This window comes from Sebastes fasciatus, chromosome 19 (genome assembly GCF_043250625.1).
Source record: "Sebastes fasciatus isolate fSebFas1 chromosome 19, fSebFas1.pri, whole genome shotgun sequence".
NCBI classification, from domain to species: Eukaryota; Metazoa; Chordata; class Actinopteri; order Perciformes; family Sebastidae; genus Sebastes; species Sebastes fasciatus.
The window spans coordinates 9,933,851-9,958,714 of record NC_133813.1 but is presented as its reverse complement, the minus strand read 5'-3'; the positions used below and the strand labels follow the sequence as shown (position 1 = coordinate 9,958,714).

The 24,864-nt window shown below is 41.2% G+C and overlaps 2 protein-coding genes across 9 annotated transcripts in view; both read right to left on the bottom strand.

Moving 5' to 3' along the window:
* The window catches only part of LOC141757412 (uncharacterized), a 99,475-nt gene extending 80,238 nt beyond the window's left edge, over window positions 1–19,237 (bottom strand). For 2 of the 3 annotated variants that reach the window (XM_074617879.1, XM_074617880.1), the window contains exon 1: window positions 18,854–19,237. In XM_074617879.1, the coding sequence (XP_074473980.1) occupies window positions 18,854–18,992 (139 nt within the window). In that variant the 5' untranslated portion in view covers window positions 18,993–19,237. The remainder of the gene's footprint in view (window positions 1–18,853) is intronic. The other variant, XM_074617881.1, reaches the window with a different exon arrangement.
* Window positions 19,238–20,645: 1,408 nt separating this feature from the next.
* Window positions 20,646–24,864, bottom strand: part of cacna1bb (calcium channel, voltage-dependent, N type, alpha 1B subunit, b) — a 160,946-nt gene continuing 156,727 nt past the window's right edge. For all 6 annotated transcript variants that reach the window (XM_074617978.1, XM_074617974.1, XM_074617975.1 and 3 more), the window contains one exon: window positions 20,646–24,466. In XM_074617978.1, the coding sequence (XP_074474079.1) occupies window positions 23,909–24,466 (558 nt within the window). In that variant the 3' untranslated portion in view covers window positions 20,646–23,908. The remainder of the gene's footprint in view (window positions 24,467–24,864) is intronic.

The window sequence follows — 24,864 nt, the reverse complement described above, 5'->3', positions numbered from 1 at the left end:
GGCTCTGGTTATCTCACAGTGAATTTAAGAACTGCACCAATCTGAGATCTCTGGTTGTGTTTCTTGACCAGTTATCATCTCTTGTTTCGAGAGGTGAAGCCTCTGTTCAGGTGACTGAACGGTGTGTAGAATCTGCTTTATTGAATCTGTACCCTACCGGCCAATGAGCTGACACTATCTAGCAGCTGTCTGCAGATATAGGCCAAGAAACAAACAGCAGGAGCAGATGAATCAGTGTGCAGACATTTCTGCTCTATCTCTGCTGTAACTGACTATTCAAGTGGAAGTGTGTGCTCTATTACTTGAAGCCTCTGGTACGAAGAGTCCATAGCTGAATGAGACAATCTGTATTTTTTGAATATGCTGTAGCCTTGCAGGTGGTGCAGGTACTTTAAACTTTTTAATCTTGCTTTTTGCAGGAAAGAAAAAGATAAAAATTGTAAATGTTGAAATAAAATGGCCCAACCCTGCAACCTCTTGATGAATGTTGGCTACCTGCCCAGGGGACTCCCTTAAAACTTGGTAATTCCCCTAGATGAGTCGCCGTTGAAGTGTTGCTCAAGCGCTTGTTGACGTAGTTATATGGTTAAATAGCACTGGGAACTGGCTAACAACATTATTTTAGACGGAAGAGAACAGGGTGAAACAAGAACATTTGCTTGGTTGACACTTCACTGCGTCATTGGAGTGCTGAAAAAAGATGAGACAAGCTCAACTTTGTTTGTAGCGCGTCACGCCTGTGTGTTGGACCTCAGTTTGTAGCTTCATGTCACTAGCTTCTATTGGAAATGACTTGTACAATGTTGTGGGGTTGCTCGTAGTGTGAATACAGCATAAGAGGGTATTCCTTTGTCTGTAGAGACCCGGCTGTTCTTGGTGGCTGGTTACCACAATGCTAACCACAGGGACATCATAAGTCATCCTCCCTCCAATCTAAATCCAACTCCGCCCGTCCACCACCGCCTCTTGGTCTGGCCGACCTCCAGCAGCCATAATCAGGGGAAGCGAAGCCGGCTGCCACGCCGTCCTGTGGTGGGATCACATTACTCTAATAGTCTGAGACGGTCAACAGATAGCTCAATTACTGTGCTGGTACAATTACTGGGCTCTGCTCTGGTAGACGGGGCAGCCCAAATAGGCAGAAGATTAAAGACTTCCACCTGCCCTGGTGGAAAACGAGGGGGGAATCACCGGGCCAGATAAGTAGGAAATGAGAGATGGAAAGTTGGAGTGAACACAGGAAACATAAGAAACTCTGTGTTCCTAAACATCTCAATCAGTCAGTCATCATCAAAGCTTTGAGTGATGGGCACACCTACTGCCACACTAAGCTTTAACTGAACAGCACATTGGGAAATGCTCACAGATGCAGCACCCTAATGGAAATACCATCTGTCAGTACAGCGTCAGACTGCCGACTTCATGATGTCAGACGGCAAGAGATCCGATGTTGGGATATTATTTCAACAGGCGTCCCTTACAGAGGATATAGTGAGCTTATGTAAAATCTATGTTTGTGTGAAGACAGGCTCGTTAACTGGGCCTATAACCTGATGCAGGACACAGAGGGAATTAAGTGGACTCAATGGATATAACAGCTATGCTGTTAGCCTGTAACAAGCCCCAGTGACCGGCTCAGAACACAGTAGATATGGGTCTTTGTCTTGAAAACCTCCGACATTTCCTCATCTGGAGAAACAGGAAATATGTGCACTCTGGAGGGGGGGAATTACAGTGCCACGAGACGTACAGTATGTTTAGGAGGAATGATGTTAGAAAGTAACTGCTAGAGGAACCGGAGGGATCTGGACATAGATTGAAACCAGAGTTGTAGCAAAGGCAAAAGACATTCAACATGTACACTATAATACATTTGTTATAATGTGAACTGGAAAACAATATCTTTTTTACTCCAGTCTACTCCGACTGATAATATGGGCATATAGTACCTTTGTCCCTCACTGGACGGACAGTAAAGCCTGCAGGACTGGTTCTCTGCTACCATGCATGCAGAGTGGTTATCCAGAGCGACTAATCACTCAGTCCTGGAGGGTTAAGAGAGACTTCCTGTGCTGTTTTTCTCTCGTTTAACTGCCGTTGTAATCTCTTCAAAGAGGGCCTTAAGAAAACTGGAGCCGGTCATCAGCAAAGCAAATTAAACATTATGGTGGCATGAGTTAAAAGAGGAGGGAGAGTCCCTGTGTGATACGTAATGCTCAAAGTAGCATTACATCTGCAGGACCCCATGACTTTTCCTCTTAACACAACCAGAGGTTTATCATTTTTACTTCCAGTGAAATATCTCAACATCAACTTGATAGATTTTACACAACATTTTTCTACAGAAATTCATGGATCTGAAGCTAAGTGCAACCGAACGCTGGATAACACATTTTAGTCGACCAAAAAGGTTATAATTAACTTTCATGAACTTAAAACACACTGTGAAAGGGTTAAAGTTCTAAGACGAAAACACATACAACTCCTAGTCAGGACAACGCCATGGTAGCCACCTGTCAATCACAAGGTAAACACACCCTAAAGCATCCCCTGCTTTATGGTCCATTTGACTCTAAATCGTACCGTAATTTACTAAATGAACATCATGCTGTATTGACGATTCCTTGAAACTAGTGATAGAGACCATAAACTCATGTTTACAATATTTACTGAGGTAATAAATCAAGTGAGAAGTAGGCTCATTTTCTCATAGACTTCTATACAATCAGACTTCTTTTCAATCAGAGTTGCCCCCTGCTGGCTATTAGAAAGAATGCAAGTTTAAGGCACTTCCACATTCGCTTCACTTCTCAGAGACGGAGGTTGCCGCCTGCTAAATACCTGCAAAAAATTAATGACATTCCCATCAGTACCTTGAGTTAAGTGCTGGTTAGCAAATCTTAGCATGCAAACACACTCAACTCAGATGGTTAATATGATAAATATTGTGCTGCCATTAGCATTTAGCTCAAATCACCACAGTGTTTAGTACAGCCTCACAGAGCTGCTAGTCATTTTATATGTGGTTTAGAGCACCACAAATAAAATTCCATTGACCTACATTGTATTGGGGTGGAGGTAGAAGTCTAGCATGGCTGGACACCACAAGGGGAGGTTTGTAGTGCTCTGGGTGAACTCACCCTTTAAGTGTGCTAATCGATTCAGTATGAGTATTAGGTCATTAAGTCTACATGTTTTGTATAAAACAACATTAAATACAATAAGGAAAGAAAAAGTTTCGATTTTCCAAGTGAAATTATTAACAGCTTACTGAAGGATTCTTTTTAAGAAAACATGAAATCCATCATCACAAACGTATTGGATAACAGAACCAAAATGAGAATAATAAACTTAAGAATTTTTTCACAAACCTCGAACATTTTCTCATTTCCCCTCTGGGGATGAATAATATTTAAGTATGACCCAGGGGTGCAGCTAATCCAAATATTTTTTTTTTTTGGTCTGAATGCCATTTTACGGCACAATGGATCCATGGTGAAAAATGACCATGCTTACGGACTCGCTAAAGCTTTCAACACACAACCGCTTCCCTGAGACAATGCCAGAGTTTCCTCTGGAAAACGTTCCTCCAGGGACAGGAAATGTTGAAGAGCTCCAGTCAACACTTGCCCTGGTCTGCTACTAAACTCGCCTGTTGAAAAATTCATCAGAGGACACCAAAGGAAGTGGATGGAGTGAAGAACATGCCCTCGGGGCAAATTCCCCGCTGTTTTTGCAGGAGAGTGAATAGGATATGGTTATGGCCCTGTAGAGCTTGGTGGTATTTCTGCACATCAAAACTATGCAGACTGTGGTGTCACTGATGTCCAATATGCATCTATTTTTTCCCCTTTCTTTAATGTACTGACAGGTACTGAACTTGAGACATTACACAGCTCAGAGCAGCGTAACATTAACTTCACATGTTTAGTGAATGACATGAGGGCAGGAGAGTGAGAGGTCAGTCAGTCTGACTGTGGGGAATCAAGGCCATCCATCAGCGGTTTGTTCCACTCCCCCCTAAGCATGCATGATGACCCTCAGGTCTTTGAGGTTAAGGTCAATGTTAGTGCGCCTAGACACACGACTAAAGATGATTTTAGATTCCATGTACGAACCTCAAATGGCATGATATGGTTGATATATACAGTTGCATGACAGGTCCAAGGCCAGTCCTGAAAGAATGTTTAAAAATAATAGTGTATAATGTCAGCTATCTATAGCAATTTCTTTTTTGCAGTGTATTGATTGCATGTCTGATTGCATGTCTTTCCATGCAGCTTATAAAGTACCATATGTACACAGTAAAGCACTGATTTGGCGATTTGATATAAATATTGTTTCAAGAACGTTTACACGTGAAGCAGGTCCTAACTTGAAGTTAAAATATAGTGAGCACTTGATATTTGCTATAGCAGACCAGAATTAGACATTCTACAGACCCATGTTCCATTTCAAGATACAAAACAATAATTTTAACAATGGATCGCAAAAACAGTCCTGTCTGTCTCAAAAATATATCACTGAAATGCTGTCGAAACAACTGTTGTAGTAGAATAACTAGATGAACCAAAACTAGACACTTTTAACCCCAGACATCTAGACAGTCTTTGCTGACTGGCTCAGCCTCAGTCATTTATCAACAGATATCTATAGCAATGCTAGTGGTTCAGTGAGGCTGTACTTAGGCACGTCAGGAAGGGCATCCTGCAAATATGCAGGACATAAAAATCTGATCTCAGACTATCCGCTGAGGCGACCCCTAACAAGAGACGCCGAAAGACAAAGAATAGTTGCTGAGATATTTCAGTCTGGGCCAAAGTTGTGGACCAACGGATTGACATTTCCATCCATAGAGGAATCACATTATTCTTTTGTGTTTTTTTTTTACAAATAATTAAAAAGAAAAGAAGACAGATGCATCAATAAAGACAAATATCAAGTTGCAGCTCTAGTTAAACTGCCGTACTATGAGAACTTCATGTTAAAAGCACACAACACAATTGTAGATTCAGAGATTTCAGCAAAAGCAAATAAGCTGCATGTTTTCACAGATGTGAAGCTGACAGTTTGCTTCGCATGAGGGACATTTCCATTCTCACTGCGCGGACACATAGGCACAATGCACATCCAGATCCTGGGCCGGGATCCATCCCTGGACCCCATCTACTGTATGGAGAAGGCTGCACAGCAGATGAAACGGGTGAAAGGGCCTTAACAGAAAAAAGCTCCAAGTACATCTGGAGAAGTCGACTTTGCAAACAGCCAGTCCCCAAAGCCGGACTGACCGGGCACATAAACAGCACCTGTGGTAATCCACTGGCATGTGTCCTACAAGCAACATGAGAAGATCTTTAACCATGTCACGCCAGGTATTAAGTGAGTCTTTAGTTTCAGAAATGTTGGAATATGAGGTAATTATTTGTGATTACATGCTCTTTAACGTTATCTAAATTATTGTGTATTCCTTGCCATGTTCTGATCTCCTTTTTGCAATTCCAAGAGCTGCACAGCCAGATGAGGAATGTGTCAGCTGAACATGCAAACAGATGGGGGAGAAAGCCTTTGTGCTACATGTGTCTTACGGTACATACCGGTTAGAAAAATAAATCTGCAGAGGGTGATGAGGGTGGGGGGGCAGAACGGCCTGTAAATGAGTATTTTACATGAGATGAGGAAAGCAGAGAAGGGGCTTTTGGATGGCCGAGGGAGTTGGTGAGTCAGGTAATGAGCCTGCTGGAACACTGAAGGAGAAACGCATCTCAGCTGGAGTGGAAACCCAAGGAGTAAAACGGGGTGTGTGTTGGACAGAAGACAAACCATCAGATCCCAGCACCCACCGAGAGACGATCAGGGGATGGGAAAAAAAGGTTTTCCAACTACTAAAGAGGCCACTCTATTTCCACAGAAAAACATTAATATCAGCTTCAAAAACTCTCTCAACAGAGTGAAATTAGTTTTTAATTTACAGCAGCCCCCTCGTGATTTATTTTCATGATTGTTGTTGTTACCTGTGAAACATATATCCACGAACCACAGTCGAAAAACAGATCAGATCGCCAAATTACATAACCGACACTGTATCCACTCTGTTTCCTGTTACATTTCTATGTGATTTAGGTGCCTTCCTTTCAAGCTGGAACCTGCATGTGTTTTCAATTAAATAGCATCCAGACCTATCAGTGTATGGGAACGGCACCATGTACTGGCAGAGCGCCACTTGGAGTGCTGCTGCTGTCACCTCTGTACAAACAGTACATTACTACCGCACTGTGTCTGTCTTCATGTGGCAAACACTCCACAGTTATGTTAAACAAATGTGTGTAATGGACGTGTTCTGTGTCAAATACTCATGATACTGCTGTCATGTGAAAACCTTGTCTCTCCAACATGTCCAGGTTTAATGAAGCAAGAGTTAACAACTGTCAGAGTTAACAAGATAATAATGCAAATTTGTTTTAATGCCACTAATTTCTTTGACGCATTAACGCAACTTGCAAATTTTAGGTTGTAGCGGACTCAGTTTTAAAGCTAGAGTGAAGACACTGGCATCATATGAAACTAGAAAAACCATTGGTACCAACCATGTCATACTTGCTTGTCATGAAGGAGGCTAAATAACGCTACAAACCTACGCTAAATTTCGTTGAGGAAAAACTGCCATGGTCATTTTCAAAGGGGTCCCTTGACCTCTTACCTCAAGATATGTGAATGAAAAAGGGTTCTACGGGTACCCATAAGTCTCCCCTTTACGACATGCCCACTTTATGATAATCACATGCAGTTTTGATAATAAATCAACAGCTGTATATTAAATTATTGAAAGATTAACTGGATAACTGATAATGAAAAAGACCATCAGTTGCAGACCTAAACAGTATACTGTATTGTACTAGTCTGTAATGTTCTAACCACTGTACTCTAAGTGCCATACTACCATCTGCACACTGAAGTTAGATATTTTTCATCAGTCCTATCTGACTTGAATTGATTTTTATTTCTTATACTTCAGATTTGATCTCAGCAGGGTGTCGTGAATCAAAGCTGAACAAGTATTCTGTTAGACGGACCAGACATTGGCCTACTGAGATCTCCTGACCTCAAAAGTCTTCGCTGCCCTCATAACCACTGCCCTGTCTTGTTATCGTACAGACCACAGTGGATGGGGGTAAGACAACACCATAGTTATATTGACAACGTCATTAAAGTACTTGTAAAAAACTCTTGTAAAAAGCTTTACAAGACTCACTCAGCTCTGTCCGTGTGGCCGTGTCCTGTATGAGTCCTGACCATGAGAGTCAAGTTCAGTTGAGTTGGTTACTCTTCAGTAGAGCTGCAACAGTTTATCGAATAATCAATTAATTGATTAGTTGTCAACTACTAAATTGAAAGTGGACGCTGTAAAATAGGGCTGTCACTGTGAGAGAATTTCCCCTGCGGTGATAATGAGTTGCTCAATATGCTGTATTATTGCCTCTTTTTTTGCAAATTACTTAATTTATCCAGATTTTAGTGCTGATTTAGCACAGAATAGACAATCAACACCACATCACGCTGCTAGCATTTGTAGCATAGTGTAAATATGCGACGTTCCTATTGAAAAGAATTTAAAAAAGAAAAAATGTGACAGCGAATTTGGCGGTTGCTTGCCATCCCCTGTAGTTGTCAATAGCGCGGTATTGCAATATCGCGGTTATTGCGAAAGCCCTACTGTAAAATGAGTTCTCACGTACAGTACGTCCTCAGACCGACCTGCTTTGTATAGACAGATGGAAACTCAATCTACGCCAAGTCTCAGCCCTGGAACATGGAAATGGCAAACCACAATCAAATATCCTGACAGGCATATATCTGTTTGTGTGGGCGCCAGCAGCACAGATACTTTTCTCTTCATGTCTGTCAGCATCGCAGACCACGGCAGATTACCTCACTCTCACCTAATCAGACGAGATGAGAACACCGCAGGGTCATGAGAACCAGGTTATCTTCGCTTAAAAAAACGAGGTAAAAGACCAAAACAGTGATGTGATGATGATCAACGATTGATTTTGTACAGCTAGGCAGTTATCCAAGTAGGCATCAGTCTGAGAAGCACTCTGGTTCATTTTTTGATTCAAAACTGGATAGATAGTGGGGCGATATGGCAATATCAAGTAGAGATATAGCCATTGCGAGGTTTCCACTGAGATATAGCTCTGAGTTTATTAGTAATTTAGACAGACAGGGTACCTCCTTGCAATGTGAGTCAAAACGAGCACTCATGGTTGCAGCTCCCGCGCATCAAACTACAATTGCATTCAGTTTGATCTTCTCAACTCCTCCATGTTGGTTCAACACCCAATGCCTGGCGTCCTGCACTTTCTCCACCCAAGGGGTTAATAGTGTATGTATGTAAATTAAGCTTGTAAAAAGTGTGACAGGAATGTAGCTGGTTGAACCTTTATCTCTAACATGTCAGTCTGCACAGGTACAATCTTGTGTCTCTTGAGAATGCACTGCAAAGCTGAGAGGCTGAAATAAGAACAACCAGTTGCATTGTGTGCATCCCAACTGTCTTCCCATTGTTCATTGTTCACAGGCCTTTCTGTCAACATGTGCATGCTGCTGCAATGTCTATAATTACTGTACAGTTAAAGACGGTGCCGTTACATGAGGTCATGGCAAAGATCAAACACAAAGAACCCGATTTTTGGGGGGGACAATTTTTGAATTTGTATGTATAGGACAATAGTTACAAATAGAAGCGACCATGATGACGTAGGTTGTGTCTTTGAATCTTTTAAATCCAAAAGTGTGCCTCAGGTTTTGTTATGACTTTGACATTGATCTGGCTATGACACTAATTGCCACCTTCTTCGTCCATACAGAGCAGCCTAATGTGTCCAACAAACCTACACAGTGACAAACACACAGGCACACTCTTTCATATACAAAGCACAAAAAAAGCTGGTTAATGCTCTTTGTCAGGGGGGTGGGGGGACTGTTTTGATTAGAGTGGCACAGTGCCATGCAGGCGATGAATAAAGAAAGCAAGCCAGCCTGTGGTCCCCAGAAACAAACCCTCCAGGGCTGATAAACATTGAGCAGTCTGGACTAAAATGTGAACACACTGAGCCGAGACTTCAAAATAAATCAATCACATTAAAGTAAACAAAAGCTTAACAGGTCGAACGGGTCCTGACAGACAGCTGCTGATAGGAGTTTAAAAGGTGAGGGCATGGTTCACCCACAGAAAAGTCGAGAAAAAAAAGAAAGAAAATGAAACTCATTTCTAGTCTTTCCCTCTGGCTGTCCCGTGTAGGATCTGCTCCAGTTCTGTTAGTCATAACAGAGTTGTCACCTCGGGTCCTTCATCAGTCAAGTTCAGCCAAACCAATGAAGATAAGCATCTGCACACGTTCATCATAATAGAGGACGTTTATGAACACGTCAAGGGCTATTCATTTCAACCTACCGCACTATTCATTTAACCAAAAGACCTGTTCATTTCATCAAGCGAAATGAGAAATGCTCTCCAACATTAGAAGAAAGAAAATAATAATTCAAATGCCAAAACGCCACGGCCAAAAAGTTAGTTTAGTTAGAAATGTATTCGACAGGGACCATGTACAAAAAAACGTTAATCTTATACAAGGAGAAGAGATGTAGGTGAGTTGAAGAAATCCCAACTTTTGATGCTTTTCCACTGCTATATGAACATTCAAGAATAACACTGGTGTTATTTAAAGGTGTAGCGTGTAGGATATGGCGGCATCTAGCAGTGAGGTTGCAGATTGCAGCTACTGTGGAAGAACTCGCTCCCTATGTAGATATAAACGGCTCATTTTAACGTAACACAAAACACAACTATTTTTTATTTTCCCCTAAATGTTACACACGGTTCCTTTCATCTTTTTAGTATCAATAAATCCCCGCCAGAGACAAAAACAAAAATGTCTGCGTAGTAAAATCCCGATAAACAGTAGCGTATGCTTCTATACCACATAACTATATTGTCGTCACAAAACTATAAACCCACATGAAAGAGCCATACTGTTGCACTTACTGACAATAAACATGCCAGGTGTAGTTTATTTTGAAACAACTTTGGATTTTCGATTACAGCGACAGGCAGACATCATTGAGCGTGCAATCCTCATCATGTAAAGCTAAAACAAGTTATACAAAAATAATAAAAGCATAGAGAGATAAACAAAAAAACTAAATCTCACACAAGACTTATATGTTTTTAATGAAAGAAGTGTATGAATGGCATATACAAATTTGACAACTAACCATAAATGCATTTAAAATGTACTTAATTTTTTTTATGTGGCAAGAAAAAAAGTTCCTGAACTATGAGGTAAAACAGAAGACTCTGTGGCAAGGACAGGAATTAAGTGTGTGTGTGTTTATGAGTTAATGTGTGTCTCCCTGGTACGAAACAACATTGCATCACCTGGCATCTATTTTGCGGAACACAAGCGTATTAAGGCAGTTACACATGTCGCAGCTGCACTGGCCTCCTGGCTCCACCTTGACTTTTTTTTAATGATGAATAACAATAATATGATAGCTTAAATGTGTCCCACGGGGCAAATGGTTGCCAAATAAAGTCAGGTCCTGCTATTAGACACCAATCTGCACCAGATTTAGGTCTGTACGCCTGCCAGGATTGAAGACACTCATGCCAAACTCATGCCAAGTGTTGTTACTGAACCCTCTGCTCTTGACCATTGTTTGGAGGCAGCAGGAAAGCGTGATTTCGACCTTGACAAGAAAAGTAGTACAACAAAACAACACACCGTATCATACAGCCAAATCTGCGAGCCAAAAACAGCCATGCATTGCTTAAAGAGGCTATAATTAATATTTTTATAATAACAATGTATCAAATGACAATGTGAAAACAACGTAGAAATGTGCTGGAAGCGATGAAGCTTGAATCTGCAGCTCCCCATAAAAGGTTTTTCCCATTAAGTTGCTTGTTATTACAGTCTCAATGATGTAACATACCTTGCTTGGCTAACATTTGTTCCTAAGTATTTGTGGTGATAATTAAAAAAATACTTATAACGGTTGATGTTTTTTTCCAGATAATTGTTAATTTTTAAGGATTATGACCAAAGCAACCAGTAGCCGATGGCCATTATGCTGATATTAACTATCTACGTCAAACATTACTTAGCGTGACTGTTGTGTGCACTTCAGCAAACTGGTGTCCATTTTAACTGACTTGTCATAGCAGGAAAAGCACAGGTGTTACTGATAACATTAACAATGGCTCTGTTCTGTCCCAATAAACTATGACAGTGTGAAAGTAAGCCAGCATAAACAACACCAGGACCCTGAAACTGAAGCAGCTAAATGGAATTCAGCCATCAATAATTTCATCATTGTGCTTTTCCTACTGGGACACGTCAAAACGTCTTCTTTGAAAAAGAAGTTTGTTACAAATAGAAATAAAATAGGAGTCAAAGGGTCGTTGAACTGTTTGCTGTGGTAATTTGACTTGTAAAGTAAATTGCCTCGTCAGTGGGGCCATAAAGTGTGTGCTGACAGCTCGCTGGCTAGTTAGCTAGGTAGCTTGTCCCCAGACGGAGAGACCATTTAAACCCGCTGGCCACCGCTGTTTGGCTAATTTTCCGTAAATCTGTGCAGCACCAGAGCCTGGTGGAACCAGCCCAAGAGCTAACCAGCCAGCTGTCCGCTTGATAGCCTAGCTTGCTAATTCCACCATGCTTCAACGCCACACTGTTTACAGAAAACGAGCCGAACAAAGTTGTCACTCATCTGACGATAGCAATTTGCTTTCCTCCGCTGTGCCTCGTAACGTTACTACTCCACTGCTCGTTTAGTCATCGTTACTGCAAAACCTCACCTCAGTGAGTCCGCGACTTGCCGCAAGTCGGTTTAGTTTATGTGGAAGTCAGCCTGCTATAACATCGCTATTGGCAATGCCACACATAAAAACGGCTGCCGCTCTGACCATCCTCCCATAAAATCACAACCACCACAATTCCATGGTACTTAAATGGGCAAATGTTTCAAATCAAATATGTGGATGTAAAACAAGTAAGAATGTAAACTGACACACCTCTAATAAAAAGAAACTTCACTGCTTAGCGGCTGCTTAAGCAGGTACCTGCGACGCCAGGTGCACATTGTCAATATAAGCTCTTTTTTTCCAACGCCACAGGCAGGTGTTTAACATTTGCAAGCTACAAAGAAACTTACAAGCTCTGCACAGAGAATGGACACGATTAAGTGAGTCAACACTTGAGTCAGGCAGAACCACAAACAGCATAGCTTGGGACAAAACAGCAGATCATTAAACTGCCCTTTCCACATAAATCTGTGTGTTTGTGTCGGACAGGCTTTAATGTCTGCAGGCTTTTTGCGGTGACTGAGCGATGGGATTGAGAAACGGCACCACAAAGTGGTCACTGAGGTAACTTTGTAAATGTTAAAAAAAAAAAAATCCCTTTCTTTTATTCATCTTTAACGCCAAACATCTGAGGAGCTTTGTCTGAACACTATCGACCCACTCTATCTGCCATCTGGTTCCAGTTGGCTTGAGAAGAGATTACAGACGAGGAAGGAGGTTCTGATCCAACATGTGGTTTGCACCTAGCCCTCTCCACCCGCTTTTGTTCACACACAGCTAACCACAAGCTGTGACCTCCTCCACACCCAGAACCAGGCCGATGCCCCAGTCTGTGCATGTTGTAGGGAATGTTACACCACGCACGCCACAGCATGTGTGCCTCTGCCTGGTTAAAGCTGGCTAATGGGCCCCAGATCAGGGCTCACCAAGCACTAAGGCCCAAGATCACGTTTCATTGGATGCAGATGCCTGCTTATGGATCTGGCATTATATTGGCAATGACATCATGAGGTCGACCTGCTTGGAGAGCATGAGAGTGTCAGTGACACGGTGCTTTTGAGCATCTGGTTTGAGGGACTGATGATGTGACATAAGTATTGCAAAGTGTACCAAAATGATTGACAAGTATTCTCTATCCAGCATGTCTAGCATGCAAAAAATAAAAAATAAACACACGGCTAAACATTTAAATTCCAACCTCTAGACGTTGCAATGTTCACTCGATGTTTGATCAGCTTTAATTTGTGCACTGTGAACAGAACCAGACTAAATACAAAATGAACCAAAAGTATCAATTTCACTCTGATTCGGACTGGCCAAAATGACGATTGCTTGTGAAAGCGTCCCTATTTGACTAAGAACAAAACAACCAATTAGACGACTAAGCGACTACGAGGGTGCAGCCCTAGAAAGATTGATTTCCTTCCTGTCGATCAACTATTTGACTACCTTTGACGGATCCCACCTAAATGTAATTAGGAATTATCCTTTGGGATTCCGATCCACATCAAATTTCATGGCAATCTGGCTGGTAGCTTTTCTTCTGTGGGGTTTCAAAGTGCCAGACAGACAGACAACCTTAGGCCCCGCCGCTAGCAGGGCAAAAAAGGTTTTGAAGTCGGATAACCTAAAGCCGTAGCCTGTGAAATGATGCCTTCCCAAATTCCCAAAGTGTGCACTTGAGACGCAGATCACACACTCGCACAGAAGGTCAAGAAGGTTAGTCAGCAATTCCCACTTCTGAGGAAAGTGTTAGTGCTGGGGATGGGGTAGCAGTAAGGTGAGTGGATGGGAGACACTCAGACAGGCTCACCTCTTTTTAAACATCACACAGCTCTTCCCAACAGCTGTTCTGCATACTGTGCTCTAGCGATACCTATCTCATGGGGTCAGAGGTTACAGTAAGCTATTCCTGACATATGGGAGTCACAGCTGGATATGGCTGAATGGAAGGATGAATAGATGGATGGGTGGATGGATTGGAAATGACAGACATCTGATGTTAAATTCAAGGAGCTACGGAAGTAAATCCTTCACTCATGGACAGCTCACTATACAAAGAATTTCACCGACACTAAGTTTGGAAAACAATTCCATTAGATATCTTGCACACAAAGTTGACAGTTTGGTCTGAAAGAAGTGCGAGAGGAAAACGTGGAGTATTCTAAATGGAAAGTGTTCATCCTCTGGAGGGCATGAATGAGATCAGAAAATGTCATTTTCAGTTTTACAGTAGGACAGATCAATCATCTGCAGAGCAATTTTGGGTTAAATGTCATTGTTATGTGATTCATTGCAGTCATAAAGGGTTCAAATATGCACAACCGATCATAGTGGAGGCTACGTGGTAGGTTCTCCGTTCCCCTCTTTCTCCTGCTCTTTTCTTTAATCCTTTTTAATTGATAAAACTATGATAAATCAGACTTCTTTATATATATATATATATATATATGATATAACATATGTATTTAATTTACTTGAAAGGTGTATAAATGCTGGAATAGAGTAAGTAAGTTTGGCATTGACAAAAACTGCAATTACAGTATGCATTACAGTACAATAATGTTGGAGGATGGATTTCTTTCCAAGTCACCTGGAATCATTTCATCTTGGAGTCAGAAGTGGTTCATCTTGCCAACAGCTTTTGGGGAACACCCTGCACTTTGTCAATCACTTTAGTCACTTTATTCAGTTTCAGTTTGTTTATGATTTATATGGTGTTTTTTTCCCAAAGTGTTTTAAAGGGGAAAATTTGCAGATTTTCCACCTTATCGTTACCTATCCGAGTTGGGTATATAGTGTAAAAAAACGCCTGCACTTGTTACTGCTGTTCTCCGTGTCTCTGGAGCGCAGCTACAAAATCTGTTGTCCTTCCGTATACCTGTGACGTCACAGTGACGTCGCTGGAGGCAAGGAAGAACTACAGTGCTACTTCAGCTTTGGTAGCTGTGCGTGCGCAATGCCGCTCAAAAACATCCTTGTTCTCTTCTCTTCTGTTACATTTCCAAAAGCGAAATTGGCATCCCAAAATATGAGCACAGAGGATGTTACGGATGAGTTTTTTTTGGCTGAGTCAGATATTCAGCCAGAGAGAGGCCGCTTGATGCTGCTGCTGAGAGAATGTGACCGGCGAGGACCCTCTAACGACTGGTGGAGCCTTTGCTCAAATTGCCCTCCGATGCCAACAGAAACTAAATCATTCTGCTGTAATGAATGTCAGCGTGGGCAGTTTTTATTGGATGCTGTCGCCGACAACAACCACGAGAGACGGAGCCGTGTGATTTCCTCCTCACTGGGAGAGAGATGTGCAGGAGACATTCAGGATCCCAAAGATTAAACTGGAAAAGACAACCAAAACCAGCAGGGCGATTTTGGGGCGATTTTTGTCATTGTACTTTGTTAATTTAATGGTCTGCCGCCAACTAGCCACTGCTCAGCGGGCCGCTGCACGGCAGAGAAAAACGGCGTGTAGAGCCGGCATACTTTCACTTCTTGCTCTGTGAATAAAGGATTTATTTCAACCAAACCAGAGTTACTGATTGTTGGAACAGTGGAAAGACTAACGCACTAACAGTTTTGGTGAGTTTTAGTTTGTTTCCATCCAGTTTGAATGAATTTTAGTTTTAGTTTAGTTTAGTTTTAGATGAGTTAAGCCTGTCTTACTTCTGTGTAAGAGAGAAACATGACTTCAGAAGGTGTATGATTGTATTTTTCTGTTTACCTGTAAGAGTATTTTTTGTTAATTTATCAGACGTAGCGAACTCTCCACTCGCGCGCAACGCATCCTGGTATATGTGGGCACAGCCAGCACGGCTCAGCAGCTCATCAGCACTGATTGGACTACGAATTTTCCCTTTAAAATTTGCATCTCATTCACTCATTCACACACCGATGGCAGCGAACTACCATGCAAGGCCTGAGTATCGGGAGCAATTTGGGGTTCAGTGTCTGGCCCGAGGACACTTCGACATGGAAGAGCTGAATATCAATCTGCCGCTGCTCTAGAGATAATCTTAAATGAGCTCACCATCACAGTATGTTCTGTCTCATATTCAGATTCATTGTTTCTGCAGAAATCACAAATTCCCCAAATGAGCTCAGTTACATGGCGACGAAACCTTACCTAACAACAACAGAGTAAACGCGAGAAGATCATCGCAGCAGCATTACATAACCACCAGCCTGTACAGTGATATCCAGTGAAAGTTTATACAAGGCTTTCACACTCTGCCATCTACAGTACCTCTCTGAAAACACGCAGTGAAAACATTCAACATGCTGGGTTCAATCAACACGCACACCGGTCTAATCCAAACTCTCAGCTGGTCGCCTGCTCTCTCTCTCTGACATCTCTGTTTGGGCTCTCTTGTGTGGTTCGAACATACAGATGATAGCAATGAAACGTGATAAAAACCCAAACTGGAAAGTAAACAATGTCTGATGCCGTTGGAATCCAGACATGACATCCTCGGGCGCCTGGCAGAGCTCCAATCTGAGATCAATTTCAACAGGTCGTGGATCAATCTTTGCTCAGAAACACATTGCAAAGCTACAGCATGCACATCGCTGTCACTGTATCAACAGACGTGATAAAACAAAGGGGGAATCCAGACACTGAAAACACTGATGAGACAGACAACAGAGCTGGCTGTGGAAAAGTGATGTTGTGATTAACTAAATCTGCTTGGCAGAATGAAAGCATTCCATGTGTTTTAATAACTGCGGATGAGTTTTGGCTTCAGTTTGCACATGTGTTTTATGCAGAATAAAGACATTTTGTGTGCATGATGTAGTCAGCAAGTCAAAACATCTCTTTTGGGCCATGCAAAGGCAAACGCATCAATCAAATTGTGTGGGTTCCTCTAAAGATGTCAGGACTTTAAATTCACTATCAGAGATCAAAGATGTTGGTTCAAACTGATTTAAAGGATTTGGCGACTTTGTCCAGGTGGTTTTTGACAATTAAGATGCATATTAAGAGGAAAGACAGCAGCAATAATATAAATGCAAGGCTGTTTATGTTTGCAGTAAAGGAATTTACAGCACATTAACGAAACACCTCAGATTTAGGATTTAAGGGCTATCAATTTATGAGTAAACTTGTTAATGTTGAATAAATATCGGCAGGCTGCAAATTGCATTACAAGCGTGCTCCAATAACAATTCTTAATTTGTGTTTTTTTCTTTAAGAAGCTGTAATAGCAATTGGAAAAAAAGCCATTAAAAGCAATTGGCCTGCAGTGAAAAAGTCTTATTGTTTCATTGTGGTCTGATTTTAAGTCTTCGTGGCTTGCCAAACAAAGTTATCCACTCAGTCTGCACATGTTTTGGGTTCACTCTCACAGCAGAGGAATGAAAATAGTGACAGAATCAATGTTGGACTGATTGAAGATGCTGAGAGTATCTGAGAAGTGGAAGATTTTCATCTGGACACAAACTGCACTGAACAAATGATGTAATGACCTCCAGCTGATACAGTCTGGCATCAGCCTGCTGTTGTGGCTGGCTGTTAAAGAGCTTTCACAGGTGATGTTGCTTTATGATGTTATTAGTGCATCAACAAATCTGGCATGTAATTAGGGCTGCACAATTAAACGAATATTAATCGCGATCACGATTTTGGCTTCCCGCAATTAAAGGAACATGATCGCCTGTGATATTGTTGTTAAAAAATGTGTGTCCGCTCATAGAAAAACTCAGCTGCATATCAAATTAGGTGCTACTTAAACAATGTGGTCACACAGAAGTACGTGAAATTACTACACCCTCTTGACAGCGCATTACGTGGTGGTGACATGGCACCTGTTAAAATTACAAGCCACCACTGTGGCTGGTGTGAGAGACAGAGGAGAAGAGGTGGACACAATGTTTCTGTAAGTTATTAATAACTTACCCACCCATACAAACTCACAATATTTTCTAGTAAGCTCACCCAAACCGCCCAACGGGGTTGTGGGTCAACCAGTGCATCACTAGCGCAAACCCTACAGCGACAGTTTGTTAAAAATTAATACGTTTTTTTGTTTACATTTTTATTTATCATTGTTGGTACGACGGTAGAGTATTAGGGCCACATTGAGGAAAAAAAATAAATCTGAGATTTCGAGAATAAAGGCATAATATTATAAAGTAGTAATTTTACGTGTTATTTTCTTTTTTTCTCGTAAAGTTATGAGATTTATTCTCGTAATATTACGACTTTTTTCTCGTAGTATTATGACTTTATTCTCGTAATATTACGACTTTTTTCTTTTAATATTATGACTTTATTCTCAAAATCTCAGATGTTTTTTCCCTCAATGTGGCCCTAATACTCCGTCGTACATTTGCACTTTGGCCCTCACTGCATTAGACTTATACACTATAAACTTAGACTATAAACTGTGTTATCTTCATCACAATGCTCAAATGTTTTGCGGCTCCAGACAGATTTTTTTTTCTTCCTAAAATGGCTCTTTTGATAGTAAAGGTTGCTGACCCCGGTCCTAAACCGATGAATAATCGTGATAAATAATCGTGATCTCGATATTGATAAAAAATAATCACAATTATCATCTTGGCCATAATCGTGCAGCCCTACATGAAATCACAGTTTACAGATGACAGTGAGGAAAAGTAGGCTGCAATGTGACAAATAGCAGAATGCATCACTTTGTGGGTTCTCAAGAGAGTACAGTAGATTTAAGTGGATATTTCAGGGTTTGCAAGAGAAATATATATATATATATATTTTTTTTTTTCCCACTAGTATAGGCCTATATATTATTGAACTTATTATTATTGAACTCTTTATACATAGGCATATAGTTACTGAGGTTTCCTTAAGTTTAAAGACAAGCAAAACAACAAAGAAAACAGACACAGTTTTGAACTGTTTTGGTGCTAGCTAAGGTGAAAGCAAAGGTGTGATGTTAAAGTTAAATGTATCATTATCTAGGCTAGCATGACCGTTATAAAGGGCTCCACAGGTGTGTCGTCATATCTTACCTGTCTGCAGCATCCCAGAGCCGGACTCTCCTCCAGAATCCACCGGTGGTGCATCGTCCTGAGGTGAGACGGTGCTTTCTGTCGTTATGAAGGCAACGTGAAGGCAAAGTGTCCATTTGAACAACAAGCAGAAGAACATCTTCCCGGTTTTAATCACCTTTCTTAATTAAGATTTAAAAAAAGACATGCAAACAAGCAAAGCCAAAACGGATATAAAAAACAGCTCTAGTGTGGCTCTCTTTAGTCAAAAAGTGAGGAACATTGTTGTCTTCAACTTGGAGTGCAACTTGTCATCCTCTTCTTCACCTCTCCTCCTCCTCCTCTGCCAGCAGAAGCAGCTTCTCTCCTCCTGATGACCTGCAGCTGCATCACATCACAGAGGAGTCTAACGAGCCAGCAGAGGCCCCGCCCCTCTCATGTGATGAGGACCAATCAAAATCCTGCAGGGCTCCACCCAGTCTGTTTTAAAGCCTTTGTGCAACTTAACTGCAAAGTGTAGTCCACAAACCACATACAACTATAACAGCATCTTTTTATCCATCATTCTCTTTTAAACATCTTTTTTTCCCATCATTCTTTTACTTATCTATCATCTATCTATCTATTTATTTTTAATCTTGCCTTAATTTGATTTGCAAACTGTGTAATGACTGTGCAATATCATTATCATTATTACTACTCAGGTGTAATTCATGCTGTGCAATATTTTCAGGTGTAATTTAATTTCATTCTCACTGTGCAATATAATTTTCCACTTCTGCATTTTGTTAATAGTCTGTTTATTGTCAATACTGTATATACTGCTCCTATTTTTATACTTCCTTCTATTTAAATGGTTCATATTTTGTTACACTTTATGTAGCTCTCTTTTTACCGTGTTATCTGATGTTTTTTTTAACATTTAAGGGGATCTATTGGCAGAAATTAATAATATTAATAAGTATGTTTTCTTTAGTGTATAATCACCTGAAAATATGAATAGTTGTGTTGTTGTTAGGGAGCTACAGTAGCCCAGAACAGACAAACCAAACACTAGCTCTAGGCAGGGCCATTCGTGTTTTCAGGTTTTCACGTCAGCCACCGTAGTTCTCCTACACGCTTGGCACACGGGAGGAGTTTCAGTTGGTTGCAATTTGCAACCTCACCACTACATACCACCAAATCCTACACGTTGCACCTTTAATAATTACAGAAAGCTAAAACAAAACAAGATTCAATAAGGAATATGGAGTCTATCAGATTAGGTACTGGATTCAAATTCACTAAAATGCTATCAAAAACCCAACTCTAATCACAAGACATGCAATCTTCAAAGATATACATGTTGCAATTTCATAATCATACCTCTTTATTCAAGGACTTATATTCATATAAAATCTATAGGTACAGTCGAAATGACTGCGGGAGAGACAGTCAAGTAACAGATCAGGCAGCGAAGGATTCAGCCACTCCAGAACCTCTTTTCTGAGAAAGAGCCTCGTTCCCACTTTGGTGGTTCTGTGACAAAATTATATTCAAGCTCTTTTTTTTTTTTGTCTTTACCTGAAACAGATACATTGTGTGTTTAGATAATCAGAAAATACAACCAGGAAACAAATTGTACAAATCATGGACTGAATGAAGTCAAACAATGCCTCTTTTTTTTTTTTTTTTGCACATGCACATTTTCGTTTCAGAACATGCAAACAGGACATGTCCAGAGGGGGGCAGTCATAGTAAAACTGTGAGAGGAAAACTTGGCACCCTGTTCGTATAGGGCTCGTCGGAGGTCTGGAAATGTTGGATCTTTTAAAAAAAAAAAATCTATCGTAGAGAGGAACACAAATCTCTGCTCCATTATGGCAACTTACAGCAACGTTTAAGACGACAAGCAATCTATTACATTACCTTCACAGAGAACAGAGCCACGCCTACAGTTAGACCAAGTCTAAAATGCCTCCTTTTACATGATCCATCAAATAGATTGCACAAATATGAGACAACAGGAAGTGAAATTAAAACACAAGGAAATAATCAGACTTGGATCAAATTATATTTGCAAATAATTTAAATGTTCATAAACTTGCTTAGATTAAATACAAAGAGCACCAAGAGATTTAGAAGTCTGTTATGTTGATCTAATCTGTATTTTGATATTCTGTATGTGCAACATATGCTTTATTCAAATAGGTCCCTTACTCACATTAAAATTCCCTAACTCACAATTTTGACAAATCCTTTTACACAAAAATCCGCCATTCGCACCAAGACATATTAATTCTTCTTTGACCAATTACCTAATTCAACGGATTCTCATACAACAGTTCGTATGTTATCTTACGAAGAGTTATTCCTCATTTTTCGTGCGTTTTCCTACGAATGTCCACCAGCAACATGTGACGCATGTGTCAATTTCTGCTCTTAACATGCATACAGTCTTTTCAAAATAATCTTCCGTCTGTACACAGGAAACAACTTAGTTAGGTTTAGGCAACCAAACTACTTGGTTAGGTTTAGGAAAAGTCTGTGGTTTGGTTTAAAATGATTCCTGAAGTGACAAATAAATCAACTTCTGGTTTCTCACGGGGTAGTGTGTAGGATTTGGTGGCATCTAGCGGTGAGGTCTGTTCTGGGCTACTGTAGAAACATTGGCAGCCGGCTCCATGTAGATATAAACGGCTCATTCTAAGGTCACAAAAACACAACGATTCTTATTGTCAGGTGATTATACACCGAAGACAACATACTTATTAATATTATATTCCAATTTCTGCCAATAGATCCCGCTAAATGTTACACACTGTTACTTTAAATATTTACCTCATCAGTTGGAACCAATGGGCTTGGGGTTGAGTGGCACAGACAAAGTAGGGACATTATTACAGTAGTTTGAGTCAATGCACATACACCCTTTGATTGTGAGTATTAATCCGCAGCTGAAAATAGTCCCCAACAAATGCACTATTTACTCCTGTTTAAGTAACATTTGCTAAAAACTACAGTGACCAGCTGTTTTAGGAAATTACTGGGCATGTTTTAGACATAAAACTACATATTTGTGACTCATTTTTAAATATTTATGGCCTTGGGGATATAGGCCTACTGAAAGACAGACTAACACAATGTTGGTTTTGGTCTTTTCGTAGGATTTGTTGACAGTAACAAAACTATAGAATATTGCAGCCTTTTCCTTTAAGTAGATGTCCTGTGGGAAGTAGGAAAGAGTCTAGCCAATGTGGTGCTTTAGCCTGGTGGGCTAACAATCAGTAAAAGGATCAAATTAAGCCAAATATAGCCTCAGGTCTGGGGTCTGGAATCTGGCAGTACCAGTTCAGCTCTTAAGGACGTACTATTGGTCTTTTAGGCTTGTGTAGAGCTCTAGTAATGACATAATGATATAAATTAGTTCAGCCTTCTGCTCCAAGCAAGTTTAAAAACCACTAAAAACTATTAAAAAACACAACTTGACCCAAGTCTGTAAAGAACACAGTTTTATATTTTGGGTGGTTCTATCTGGGTAGGCGTCATGCAGTCAACTTGCCCACCTCAAAAATGCCCTGTGATTCACATATATCAGCTTTGATACCATTTGTGCCTCAGTGTGTGTTTTTCATTTCACTGTACATCGTAGAATACATTTACAATTTACAACTCTTCATACATAAATGTAAAATTTGGTCGCAGTCACACTAAAGCCTGAACCTGGAGATTCCAGAGGGGTAAAGCTACAGGGCAGATGAAGTGTCGTCTTGTTGCATAGCCCTATTTTACGTCAACAGTCAGCAGCAACAACACAACTCTTTATTGTACCTGTGAATACGCAAACAGGTAACTTCTCCTACAAACCCTCACGCAATACTGCTCTCAGAGGAAAGAGAAACGAAGAACGGAAAACCCGTGGGCAAATATGGCAGAGATGAGTTATACACTGTATGCTTGAGGAGGCGACATTTTTTGTTGATTAAAAATAAAAACAAAAATGGCACTTTTCTGCATTCAGAGACCATTTCTACCAACCGGCTGGCAGTATATTTGAAAGAGAAAGGCAAATGCTTACCACACACCCTTAAGCAAAAGTACAGACACTATTTTTTGACAAGTTCAAGACCCCGGCATGCACTACATTGCTTACTTTGGATCTGTAATTCGAACATACCTACCACAAGATTCAGTACAAAAAGTGTTTTTTTTTTGCATTCTGTCCATTACACCAGATTCAAACTTTGTTCTCTACACTTTTTCTCAGCTGTGTACATACTTACATCCTCTACTGTATATTCAAGTCCATCTGACCAATACATCTTGGAAAACGAGGCACTTAGTATTCAGCCACATAACGTCAGAAAAGTTATCTAGTCCCTATGTGCACTCAAAAAATTTACATCTGGTACAATTTACAAAAAAATGTGATCATGAAAACCGGGCTCTAGTCCTACTCCAATCCTTCCCATCCGTTTCATTTTTGTCACTGTGTCCCTTAGGTGTCATGGCATCAGTTTAAGACCTACATAAAATAGTTCCTAATATCGGTTCTGGTCAGAATTAGGTGCTAACTCCGAAGTAATAGCTGATGAAGTAAAGATAATTTGGTGGAAGCATCAATATGATATAGTTGAAACTCTTCTGGCAACCATAAACGCAATGAGACATACAAAAATAAAAACAGTGTTGTGAGCAGCCATATTAATACCAGGAATGAGGCATTCAGATCAGTCTGAAACACACTTCACTCAAAGGATGAGGAGGTTTTGGCTTTTGTCTTCTGCTCCATCACTGATTTTACTGGCCAAGGCAAAATACTTAAGGGTCTTCACAGGTGCTATAATTTCAGTGCAAGTAAAGGGGGTAGAAAAAGTCATCAGTGTTTTTTTTTCCTTGAAAGTTTGTTGTATAAAAAAGGAGAGTAACACTACAAAGCTGGAATGATTTCTGATCCCCCTTTTACAGCACTTTCCACTGGCTTTTTCCTCAAAATCCTTCCCTCTGTGTCAACCCGCTGGCTTCCTGTCAGCTCATTGGACCTGACAGGAGCGCTGTACAGCACTGCCCGTCCTCAGCTAACAGCTTTCTGCCACGTTAGCACCAGTCCTCTTCCTCCCTCTCCCTGAGACTTCCTGTTCCTCGACTCCCGGGCCCAGACGCAGAGTTGACCCCGAGGGTGAAGTGGTACCCGTTAGGCACCACCCCCGCCCGACCCTGCGCGGCGGCCGCTGTGACGGGCGCAGCGGCGGTTCCGTGTGAAGTTGAGGCTGTGGTGGAGGCGGCGGTTCTGGCGGAGCGTCCCCCTCCGTGGCTGCTCACAGTGTCCTGGAAGTCCTCTTCAAGGAGGGCCTGTTGAGAGGAGACCTGCCGGCTTAAATTAGGGTCCGAACCGATGCGGGTGACCGGTATCGGGGACTCGTCGTAGCCCCGGTGTAAGCGCTCATGCTCTGAAAGGCCACGGCTGAAGCGAGTCGGGTGCCCCATTGTAGCGATGCTGGCACCGGGCTGGAGAGGCGAGGAGTTGGCGGTCTTGTAGGCCACGGCAGGACGAGGGGTGAGGGGCGTCTGTGGGAGCTGCCTGCGACCGCGGCCCGGAGTGCTCGAACCAGAGGGGAGCGTTACAGGGCCAGCTTTGACCACACTGCTACCATGCTGAGGAAACAAATAATGTATCAGCGGGTAAATGGGAAGACAGCACATTTATTTTGCTTTAGTGCTGAGGCAATTCTCCACATAGAGGGAGGTCTGCAAGTAAACACACTGGAGGTTAAAGAGCAACGTAAAAAAAAAACTGAAAATCTTGTTTTTCCTGACCTCCTCAAATTCAGGGAGCTCTGAATAAAAAGGGCAACAGATCCTACTGTTCACCCTGCATGGATGTGAACACCCTAAAAATAAAGCTGAAAGTCAGCACTAAGAACTCATAGTCACATTTTTTAAATTTAAAATCCAATGTACTGGAGTACACAGTCAAAATAATGAAACGTGTCACTCACGGACTGCAAGGTGTGCACGACAAACTAGCTGTTAATCACTGAGCCACATACAGA